The sequence below is a fragment of the Stylophora pistillata genome, chromosome 8 (genome assembly GCF_964205215.1).
Source record: "Stylophora pistillata chromosome 8, jaStyPist1.2, whole genome shotgun sequence".
Taxonomy (NCBI): Eukaryota; Metazoa; Cnidaria; class Anthozoa; order Scleractinia; family Pocilloporidae; genus Stylophora; species Stylophora pistillata.
In genome coordinates, this window is record NC_142526.1 from 16644682 (window position 1) to 16656521 (window position 11840).

Genomic DNA, 11840 nt, shown 5'->3' on the forward strand with positions numbered 1-11840 from the left:
CTGGAGAACGTAACACTGACTAAAGACTCTGCTTCATGTACATCTCTGGCATGCAGAAGGAACTGTCATCACCTAGTTTGGGTGTTTCATAATGTTTTCCATTTTACTAAAGATGAGCCATTAATTTATAAAAGAACATTTACCCAAGCTGAATGGAAAAAAATAATCAATGCCTTTCCTGAAAAAGTAACCCTATCGCAATTGCCAAAAGTCACAAATCAGACATTCCAGGTTAACTTGTGCAAAACCACTAAAGAAGCTGAATGTGCTATATGCAAAAAAACAATAACACCAGGTGATCTACAGGCTAGCACTGAAGGTGCATACCAGACCATCCATCGTACAGGGATTTTGCATACATTATTCTTTTGTCCCAGTATGCCCTGCATAACAAAAATGCCAAGAAATTCATGTATTATTACTTTTACTCCATCTCAAATGACATTGCATTTGGATCCAGATTGAATGCAATAACAGAGACTTAGCGTTGGAATACTTTGATTTAATACCACTTGTACTTCTTGAGATATCGTCTGTTACAGTTCATAGTCTAATTCAGTGTCGAAATACATATATTCAGTAAAACACACTTTGGATACAGCAAAGTCAACATGCATAAAAACCAGTCTACGTGCGCCGCCCACCCTGCCAAAAAAAATACATAAACAAATAAATAAAAGCTATTTAGAGCCACTGTAAGGGGGTGAAACTTAACTACAGTTTATGAGTCGTTGCTAGGGACATTTCGTGCTTCTAATTTCACACGTGTCTTCACTGAAATAGGCGGAACCATGAAACTGAACATAAGACAACATTAAATGGACATTAAACATGTGCAACTAGTGCCAGTCCCCAATCCCGCTTAAGAAATGAAGAAGCGCTCAAGTTCAAAGAAAAGAGAATCCATTTTTTGGGGGAATCATAAGCAATTCAACTTTTAACATCTGTAGCGTTTAGACGTGAGCAAGAAAGTCTGTTAAATAAAATGTATGAAAATAGCCTGCAATGATGTCATAGCTTTTTCAATAACTGTGAATTTCAAGAAGGAATGTTAAACTTGCTAGTAAGTCAGATCTTTAATTGCGATATTCTTAAGCCATTGGCATTGGTTTTATTGTGAAAGTTGCAAGACGTTTGGGTTTTAAAGAGTGTTTTTCTGTGTGTTCAGGTCACGTGACTTACCAAATATGGTGTGACTCATTAAACGTGACAGAGGAAGAACCTTTAAACCTTTGTTAGAACCTTTGTTGTTGTTTCACCTCATTCAATTTGTGTTTTTCTGAATCTGAATTTTAAAGAATTCGAATAAGCAAAGATTTGGTAAAACATTTGACAATGAAAAACTGCGATAAAATATTATAAAGCATGACACGACGTTTTGACGTTTCCAGAACGTCATTATCAAGTAAACTAAAATAATAAAATTGAGTATATATATAATGAAGCGGTGAATAAATTACAAAACGTTAAAAGTTAAACAAAGAGTTTAGCCCTAATGGAATCGCTCTGGGTGTTTAAATTGGGCCTTATTGTTCTTATGTACAACATTTCATAAACAAGACAATCCCATGCTTAAAAAATGCGGCACGAAATGGGATTGTCTTGTTTATGAAATGTTGTACATAAGAACAATAAGGCCCAATTTAAACACCCAGAGCGATTCCATTAGGGCTAAACTCTTTGTTTAACTTTTAACGTTTTGTAATTTATTCACCGTTTCATTATATATATACTCGATTTTATTATTTTAGTTTACTTGATAATGACGTTCTGGAAACGTCGAAACGTCGTGTCATGCTTTATAATATTTTATCGCAGTTTTTCATTGTCAAATGAATTTTAAAGGACGTGCCTTTGGAATAAATACGTTACCTAGTTACAGAGGCTAGTTTTTGGTAGTTTACATTAAAAAACAAAGTTATTTTATGCTGACTCGCATGGCTCGCATGTTGACTCGCATGACTCGCTGGCTCGCCTATTATACACACTCAATTTGAAAGCTTCAGCTGCCTTGGCCACTGAGGGTATGTACAAAAAATTATATATTCTGTATATAATTTTTTATTCATTTCCATAGTGAAAATAAAGTTAAAGTCGAGTAATGCATTAAAGCAAATTCCCAGCTATAAAATTTACTCCCTTTGCACTTGATTCCTGGCCGTGGAAATACTGAAGGATACATTTGCAGCTTTTTTCAAGCAAAATTTTGAAAGTAACTACAACAGGTTTTAAAAATAGTTTATCAATCCTCTTACCGCTCAGACAGGCGAGTCCCACTTTGACTTCTTGCAAGGTAAAGACTGCCTTGCAACATCCGATTCTGCCAATGCTGAAACGATCCCCCGTTTAATTGCTGAGGAGCTGAAGGAAAGTGGCCTGCAAGTTGAACACACCTGTGGATTTGGTGCAGACAGTGCCAGTGTCATGACAGTAGCCTAGAATGGCATTGGTGCCAGGCTACAAGCAGTGTGTCCTCTTCTTGTACAAACACACTGTATAAACCATAGATTGGCTCTGGCCTGTGGATATGCAGAAGATCAGGTCAAGTTCATTACCCCAGTGGAAACTACACTCAAGCAGCTCTGGAAGTGGCTCAAATACCCTAAGAGATATTCTGCATACATTAAGGTCTGTGAAAGTTTGAGGAAAATTCAAGTGCCAGATCCTACACAGAAGAAGTCATTGGCTTATCAAGCATTTGTACAAATTTGGTGGCACTGATGCAAACGCTCAGAAAATTCAAGGAGCATGATGCTACAGCTGATGGTCTACTGAAAAGGATGAATAACGCCAAGTTTGTTGGTAACCTCCTCATCTTAAAACTTTAAGTAAAGTGTTACAGCAAAAAAAGATCTCCTATTCTGCCATTAAGCCATCACTGTAATCAATAAAGAGCTCAGGCACGTTAAGGCATGGTTACAACGTGAAAACGAGGCAAAAAAATTATTTTTTCATTCCAGGCCGTTGTAGAAGATCAAATTTAACAAAATTTGGCGAGGTTATTACTATGGAAATTATGTATCACTCCATGCAATATCATTGCCATAGCAACCATAATTAAATTATAGTCACCCTTGACGACACCCAAATTAATTACCTTACTTTGAATTGAAATGGGGCAAACCAAATCTTCAAGACTTGAATCAAGTTCGCCCAAACCGTATTTAGGAATAGTTAATTCATAAGAGTTAGCCCTGCAAAGGCGTCGGCATCAGCCATATGTCCGTGGATGAATAGGTAAAAGTCAGGAAATCGTCACGGCAGCAGTTTGGAGGGTCTTTACGTTAAATTCTTAATGGTTACGAGCTTTGGGGTCAACATTGCAAGGCTAAAACAAGAAGAAGAAGTTCAGCAGAACTAACGTATGTTAAAATTTTTCACACTTGAATCGATTTTCTTTCCCCCATGGCGCAAAATAGGTCGTCACTCGACAATGTTCCGATTCGGACGCCATTTTGTTTCACGGCCGTTGGGAGACTGAAACAGAAACTTCGAATCCCTCTCCCCTGGGGAAGAATTTAATTGTATTTATGCCCTTTTTCTGGGGGATATGGTGAAATGAACTGTGGACTAAAAAGCAGACTTCAAGATGGCGGTCGAAGGAGAGGATTCTTCGAGCTCTCGAATTAAGATTAAATCGGGTCGTTTTTAACTTTAGGGTGCCTAACAGCCATTTACAGTGTACTTCTAGGCTACAGAATACATTTCAAGGTAGTGTTTTCTTAATATTTCCGTAATTCTTCAATAAAAAAATCCACAAAGAATGGCAATGGTCCATTCAAACCTTCGTAGACTTTATATTAGTTCATGAATGAATAAAGTGGTCCGCAAACGCGGCTCGTATGACATGTTACATGAGCTCCTTAGTTTTTGGCGCGCAATTTGTCTTAAATTTCGAGCAGTTAGCTAGTTCAAGTAGCAGCGTGGAGAGTTCCAACTTGTGTTTAATTAGAACACATTATCAAATCCCATATCCTCTGCCAAGGCAACAAAGATGTCTTTAAAGATTGACTGTGCTTGGGCAAGAGTGTTTCTTAGAGAAACTAAAAGTTTAAGCAAAACTGAAAGGATTCCCGGTGAAGGAAATACAAAGTTTGCTGCTAGATTGCTGCAAGATAGATTTAAAATCTTCAATGAACATTTTCAAGAATACCCTGGGCTACACATAAAACGGGAAGACTTCATGCGGCATTACAGAACCATTGATGAAAAATTTTACAACTGGAGAAGTAAAACCGAAAAAGAAGCATACCTAACAGCATTTTCCTCAATGAACTGGAATGAGGGCAAAGTAATTAGTAAAGAAGGGAAAAAAGATCACTCATTGACCAGCTGCCAGGCCTGCCTTTTATTCAACTCTCTACCTTCCCTATAAGTAAGTTTTGCAGAGGTGCTAGGAAAGGACCTCTGACTGAACTTAACACAAATGTCAAGAGACAATGTCAGAGAGAACCTAAGGTCACAAAGAGGAAATTAAAAAGCATTGGGGAAGCAATATATGCCACTTACAATGAAAAATGCCAGGAAAACTTTCAAAAATCACTAAGTGACATTCTAGTGCTTGTCCCTGAAGCGGATCTTCAAAAGAAGCCTTCACCTGCTGAAAAGAAAACAAGGAAGAGAAATGAGCGAAGGCAAACAAAAAAAGAACTAGAGACCAAAATGTCACAAAATGACAGTGCAGTTCACCTTAGCCTTCGTCAGTCTTACAGTTCAAGACAAATCCAAAGAATGGCCCTGTCCTTTGAAACCTTTGAAGAGGCCGAGGAGAGAGCAAAAACGACCCCACCAAAGGTCAGGGAACGATCCCACACAGCTTCACTTGCTAACATAGAAGGAAAGTTGGACCAGCTACTTGCAGATGTAGAGTCATGGCCTGATGGTCCTCCAAACTGGTCAGAAAAAGCCAGAATGTACAACATCAAAACCAAGGGAAGTGATTCGACACCTGGCAATGGAGGGCAATTAGTCAAAGCCTTTTTAAACTCAAACAAAGTAGACATTACCCGATTTAAGCTCCCATCAGAAGTGCATCTCACTTCAGAGGATGGCCTTACAGGTAAAAAAAGTGGTAAATTTGTAACTAAGCCGACAGTGGAGAGTTACATCTCTGCAATATCATTTATAAGTGAAAGAAATTGTGTATTAGGATTGAACAAAATTTGATTTATTAATTAAAGAACAGTGAGATTTAAGAGTTAAAATTTAGAATTTAGAAGTAGAACAAGAAGGCCTAAAGTAATAAGAATGCATACAACAGTCTAAGTCAAGTTAATGATGAATATGTGACCCTATAATACTTTCATGGGTTTTTTTCATTTCTCTAGCCTCATGTAAGGTTTGATTAATTTTCCAGGATTCAGGGTACGCAGAGCTATGAGGAAGCAAAAAGGGGGAGAAATTTCTGTGCCTGTGATGCAATCAAATAAACAACTCAAGCAAAGCATCCATGAGGGAATAGAGAGTGGCAAATTCAACATAGGAGAGCCAGTGATAGAAAGAGAGATTACCAAATTGGCTATAAATGCAGAGGGAGAGATAGAGCAGAAGAAATGCCACTTGCAAGCGAGGAAAATTCCCTTCCAAGACATTAGAAAAGAAGCATTGATTAAAAACAAAGACCTCCTTCGAATAAAAAATGATGCATTTTATGAAGAGCTCAGTGAAAGTGAGATTCGTGCAGAGCTAGAAAAGATCAGTGAGGATATAAGGGGAACACATGATGAAATCAAACAAAGGCTGAAAAGCTTTCAGCGGAAGAGGCATTGGCTGATTTGGCATGACCATTCAACCCTTTCAAATTATGGTCACATGCTCTTTTGTGTGAGAGAGATGTATGACCCAGCAATTCATTTCTCTGATGCAGAAGCTAGAGTTCAATATGGAAAAGATGTGGATGTCCAGGCAACAGTGGAGAGGCCCTATCTGTATATGCTGGGGCAGAGCAGTTCCAGTATTGAAGATCAGATAAAATTTGTTCCAGCCAGACATGATGATTTAGTAAATTTAACCCAAAAAGTGAAAACAGAGGAGGATGTTGAAGTAGAAGATGAGATGAGATTCATGAATGGAGACAACCCTGCAGCAAACTTTGAATGTGGAAATCAGCATGGAGGGCATTATGGTTGCCCAGGTTGTGATGGGCATTTAAGCATGTGCCATGATCTAGATTACATGGCCCAAAGAAAGTACAGAACATTGACCGAACGGCAACAGCTGGTGTTAGCGGGAAGGAAAGGAAAAGAGGCAAAACAACTCCTGAACCCATTTAAAGATCTCAAGGTCAACGAGCTACGAGCTGAAATTGAAGCAAGAGGACTTGGAGATTCAGACAAAACGAAACCACAACTTGCAAAAATTTTAAATGAAGAACTTGGAGGGGCAACAAGAATTCCAGCACTGTTGTTTGGGGATGAGAGTGTTTGTGTGGAAAGTCTCAACCTCCAGTCCTATGAGGTACTGTGTTTTGAAGCTCTTCACTGCTCCATGAATCACATTAAAAACATTCTGGAAGAAATCCCACATCACATTTCTGACATCGATACACTGATAAAACTTAAAGAAATACTGGCTGTCCAACTTAACAAAGAGAAAAAGCGAGGAGTAGATTATCGCAAGACACTAATCTACTTAACTATAGCCCTTTACCAGACAACAACCCATGATGTAAGAGCTTTGCTGGCCACCCTGTGCGAAATGGTGGAAATTTTTTATGCCCAGGACAGAAAGAGGTCACCAAAGTTGATATTACGGTTGCATAACCTGTGTTGGAGGCATGCAATTTTGTGCCGAAAAGTGATGACGCCAACTAGAGCCTTAACAAGCAGAAAGCTCTTTGGCATATACTTCCATGCATGTGTATCTCATTCCGCCTTTCTTCTTCGTCTTGCTTCACACCGTTCAACTAATGCAGAAATGTTTGAGAGGTTGTTTGAGGAGCTGACTGACATCACCAGGAAGACCTGGAACAACCGAGTTGAAAGCTTAGTGAGCAATGCAGTTCTGCATATGCAAGCAGAGAAGACTTCAGGAGGAAACACAGCTGTGACCTGCATCATCAGGCAAGAAAAGGAAATCAGCAACATCAGCAAAGCCCTACCAAAGCTGGGAAACACAGTTTTACCCAAAGATGTCATCAACACACATGCTAGGCACTGGGAGGCTCACCTTCAGTCTATTGCTGACTTCCTCGTACCGGGAGAAGGAGTTTGGTGGAGAGAAATTGAGGATGAAGACTGTATTGAGTTCTTTGATGGTCCTGAGGAAATTGAATTCAGGGAGCAAGGACCTTCCCTTCACCACTTTCGCTCCTCCAATATCAGAATGGAGAAAATTTTCCTTCAACACTGCTGGGAAGATTTATGCATTCAAAGCAGAATCAAAATCCCAGCTACCAGAATTCCCAATGAAGAAAACCATAATGGAGAAGAATGCATGCAACAGAATCTGCCAGTTCAAGATCAGTCATTTGAGAGTGATGGTGAATGTGAAGAAGAAGCTGAAGATACAACTCTATTAATTGATGAAGAAGAGAGTACTGAAAACCTAGAAAATAATCAGATTCTGGAACCACAGCAGCTGAGTGAAACAGTGCAAAATGAGACCGGTGAACCACTGGCTAAGAAACCAAAATTATCTGAAGATTTTTTACCATCCAGCAAAACAGCAAAAGCTCTTTCAGAGATTCTTGGCACAACCAAAGATGTTATATTATATGAAAAACTTTAAAAAAATGCAACAAAAAATTCAAGCTCAAGATACCACAAAGAACACTTCTTAAATCACCTGGCACACATTCAAGTACAAGTTCTAAAGAAATACAAGGACATAAATGAAGCAATTACTGAGTGGTCAGCCAACTTCAAGAAAGTCTTTAAAAAAAATCCCACAGAAAAACACATGAAAAAAGATCCAGTTATAGCAAAAACATGGAGGAAAAATAAAGTTGCCACTGAGCTACTGAAAATATGGAAGATCACCATTCACCTTCCTAAATAAACACTTCAAATATTCAATGTTTTAACGTATAATACATGCTGATATTTTGTGATTTGCATAATATTTTTCCAAGCCCTGAAAATAATTAATATTTACAGTCCTCAACATTAAGTCCAAAGAAAAGCTTTCTTCAGTGGGTTCCACATGTACTGTAAGCATGAAAAAGCACCAAAAAAAAAAAATTTAATACATACCATTTTGAGGAACTTTAGTATAACAATCCAACTGATAAATATGAGTATCCTACATGTATGTAGATCTGGAACATAACTGAAGGCAATGTAGCGTGGTAGAAATCTAAAAAAGAACAGCAACAACATGATTAATCAAGTTGCAATGTTTAATTTTGTACAGCAATTTTTAAGTCATCAATTTATTTATGCTTCCAAAGGATTCATTGAACAAAATGAGCTCAAAATGTAACATTTGCCAAGTGCATGATGAATAATGTCGAGCAAATTAAATCTACTCAAGTGATGTTGAAACTAATGACTGTATTGTTAGTTCTCATGGTTAACTTTCATCCAATTTAGCAATTTGATAGCTTGTGAGATGTGATCAAACTTTTTGAGGCAAAGAACAAGGGCGGAAAAATTCCATACTTACTGAGGTTTGTTGATGTTATGTTTACTTGTCAGAACTAAATCATAAATTCCTCTACGAAACATGATTTTAACTTAAGCTAACAAAATGCTTTTCTTCTTACAAATGTCCCTTTCTCTTCACGTTTGTAAGTTGGACCTTATATTTAACACAGGATACGCTGATCAAAAGAAAGATTCTCTATCAACACAAAACAATTTCAATTTCTCACGCTTCGTCCGAAACATATTGAATTAAAAAAGCGTGGAACTAAATTAACACCTGCTCGGCGATGAAAGTAATACGTAGCTTTCCTGTCGGTCAACAAACGCATAAAGCCTAGAATGATCTAGTCTGATCGAACTCACACTGAATTCAATCGAAGGACGCACAACAAGGAACACCTTTAAACAACGTTAAAAAGGAAGCAGTGATAAAAAATTTCTTACCTACATATTCTTCCCAAGAGATTCCAGACCTCTAACAAAAACAAGCCTCAGAATATAAGAGAGCGACAGAGTTTCCGAAACTTCGATGTGCCACAATGTCCGCCATCTTTGCCGCCATTTTGAAATGTTTTTCTCCAGGCACGATTGACTTCGCGGGGGGGATTTTATCATCCAGAGCCATGCCTTAACGAGCCCGAGAGGAGAATTACTAAGGTTCAATCCAGCTGCAAGCCACTTCATGCCCTAAAAGAAGCTTGGATAGGCCAGTACAAAGATTTGGAGCTACCTCTTCTCTTATCACAGGAAGAAGTACTGGCCAACCAGTGCCAAAGCTACACCTTAGCACTGGAAGAGAACCTGGCCAGATGCTTCACTCAAGCTGCTCTGGTATTAGAAGCCTTCAGCATCTTTAATTCAACCACCCTGCCAGCTGCCACTGATCCCGAGTTCATAAAATATGGTGTGGAGAGTGTGAAGATTCTAGCTGGTCAATTCTAGTTCAGTGAGGATCAAATGAAGACCCAGTGGCAGAATTTCAAATACCTCATGCTATCCTGGCAGCCACCTCAGAATGTGTTGCAAGGGGGGATGGAGTCGAACTATCACCCACTAAATGTATTCTTCGTAAAATTGTAATAGAGCAAGCACTGCTTAAAGTAAGCAACCGCTTTTCGGTGGATGCTGCAAGGATCTGTCTCACACAACCAATGTCAAACGCTGTTGTTGAAAGGAGAGCCAGTGCAGTCAAAAGGGTCAAGACAAGGCAGAAAAGCCGCCTGAAGAATGACATGCTATCAACATGCCTTCACGTTTCAATCAATGAACTGGAGCCAAAGTACAAAGAGTGTCAAGTAATCCTGACAGAGGCAGCACAAGTATGAAGGAACACCCACAAAAGAAACCAACCTCCACTGAGCCTCCCAAGGATTGGTGGCAGCAGGCACAAAGATTTTAGGATCACCGAAACAGCGACTGTTGCCATTCAGACTGAGGCACCTGGTTAGTATTACAGATAATAACTTTAATCATTAATAGCCGCAGCTTTTGTGAAAAACTGTGTTTTGAAGCTAGTTGAGCAGATTTCGGGTCACTGTTGTAGTTTTAAAGGCTCAAACTTACCACAAACCCACTGACAGCTTCTACACTCAACGGCCTTTTGATCCAAGTGCAAAATGGCGGCCTGAAAATGTCGGGCACGCGCAGAAAGCAAAATTTAGAGAAAACTTGGGGTTGAAAAGTAATGCCCCACTTATGACTTTTATTTTTCTCTCTTTCTCCTGCCCTTTTTTTCCCCTTTCCTTGCCTGAAGTTTCTCCTCACTTCCTGGAAATTTAGTAGGCTTCATTTTGGTGTGGAGATTTTTTAGGAAACTACTCATTACTTTCAAACCACATGCTCAGAAAGGTAGGTGGGTAATGGAATAAGATTTTCGTGCTGATTTTCAGGTCAAAGTTAAATTGGTTTTTTGGCTATTTCTCCAATCTCCTTTACTCAATTGCGCTCACTCTGGTATTGTTTGTAAGATATTTTCAACCTGTTCAAGTGCGTGCTCAAAGTCGTGTTCCAGGGTTAAAAGTGATGACGTTACAAGGCGTAGAAAGGGTGTTGGTCCACATGGACGCTTACGGGCACACTGGACGTCAATAGGTTAAACATAAGTCATAGCCCCAAATAAATAAGATTACACAGTAGTCAAAGGGATAAAAAAACACAAATAGCCATTGAAAAACTGATGTTTATTGAATTTAATTGCAGAAAAGCTAGACGTGATTGTGGAAGAGCCCCAGTCATCAACCTTAGCAAACAGTGACAGTGTACACAAGGCACTGACTGCAATGGACATGGTTGATAATTCTGATGCAGATGCAGACTTTGAGTTTGACTTTGAAGACAAGACATTTTAAGCTCTGCTTAATGTGCCCTATTTTCAAACTAGCTGTTTTTGCAGTATTACTCAAAAATGTATGTGGTTTAATAAAAGTTCTATAATCAGTGGTGCAGTCATCTCTCAAAATGCACCAAAATGCACTTCTCCAAGCTTTTCCCTCCTCCCATATCCTCCCCTCCCCTCCCCCTCGCACCAAAGGCGCATGGAAGGCACTTGTGCACCGTTATAAATTCCTCTACCAGCTACTCCATTTTATTCTCCTCCAACTCCAAAATTTAGGGAGAACCCTGCTGATGCTCCCCATTGAAAGTCTTTATCATGGAGACTAACATCATAAAAATGAATCAAAACTAGAACTGATGCATGGACATTATGTTACTGGTTCTGCTATGTAAACTTTTCTTGTAACTATAACAATAAATCAGTTACTTTCATGGTGCATTTTTTTGGCATTCACCTAAAATCTTGTGGCTTGCCCATTTAGCTTGTAGATCTCATCTCTACAAGATATCTTTATCTTGTGACAAAAAAACCAATTTCTATAACCACAAGGCCGAAATAAGGCATCTTCAGGAAGAGAACCACAATTTGAGAATTTAGCACAACTCGATTACAACTCAGTTAAATGAAGTCATAGCTCAGCTTCAACAAGTAAATGCTGAGGGGATGCTGCCAAAGCAGAGAATTACAGAGACTGAAAATGTTTTCTATAACAACAAAAAGGACTTCTGGCAATTAACACCAGCTGCCAGAAATAATAAGAAAAGACGAGTCAGGCTTAGTGGCTCAATTGGTGGAAGGACTGGAGGAGTTCGAGCCCAACGAGGTGCGTAACATTTCTACTTTTTTGTAAAAACTAGAACGAGACATTGACCCACAGCAAAGTCGCGAAAACAAAATTATACATCTGTGTGTCAATGAAT

At 39.0% G+C, this 11840-nt stretch overlaps 1 protein-coding gene and 1 pseudogene across 10 annotated transcripts; one reads left to right on the top strand and one right to left on the bottom strand.

Annotated features, from left to right (window-relative positions):
- Positions 1–469: 469 nt before the first annotated feature.
- LOC148725235 (uncharacterized) lies at positions 470–10250 on the bottom strand. Of its 10 annotated transcripts, none has more exons than XR_015990552.1 (5): positions 9034–10147; positions 8193–8295; positions 2256–3328; positions 1183–1285; positions 470–645 (listed from the first exon to the last, which is right to left on the bottom strand). XR_015990552.1 is itself a non-coding variant. In XM_088730059.1 (4 exons), exons 1-3 carry the CDS (start codon positions 9267–9269, stop codon positions 4707–4709), a joined length of 525 nt encoding a protein of 174 aa, XP_088586185.1. In that variant the 5' UTR covers positions 9270–9284; the 3' UTR covers positions 3335–4597; positions 4690–4706. The 10 variants fall into 10 exon arrangements, 3 of the variants coding, with proteins under 3 accessions (XP_088586185.1, XP_088586184.1, XP_088586186.1); XR_015990557.1 differs by having other exon boundaries at positions 475–645; positions 9030–10250; XR_015990553.1 differs by lacking the exons at positions 470–645; positions 1183–1285; positions 2256–3328 and adding exons at positions 3335–4600; positions 4690–4948 and having other exon boundaries at positions 9034–9396.
- Positions 5416–8194, top strand: LOC111347001 (uncharacterized; annotated as a pseudogene).
- Positions 10251–11840: the final 1590 nt, after the last annotated feature.

What these genes read in the sequence shown, in the direction of transcription:
- LOC148725235 (XM_088730059.1), bottom strand. Translation starts at nt 9,269, where the DNA reads ATGAAGTGGCTTGCAGCTGGATTGAACCTTAGTAATTCTCCTCTCGGG. An exon ending in GAATCTCTTGGGAAGAATAT is followed by an intron (nt 8,296 to 9,033) that starts GTAGGTAAGAAA and finishes GTTCTTTTTTAG; the next exon opens with ATTTCTACCACGCTACATTG. An exon ending in TACTAAAGTTCCTCAAAATG is followed by an intron (nt 4,893 to 8,192) that starts GTATGTATTAAA and finishes TTTTCTGACCAG; the next exon opens with TTTGGAGGACCATCAGGCCA.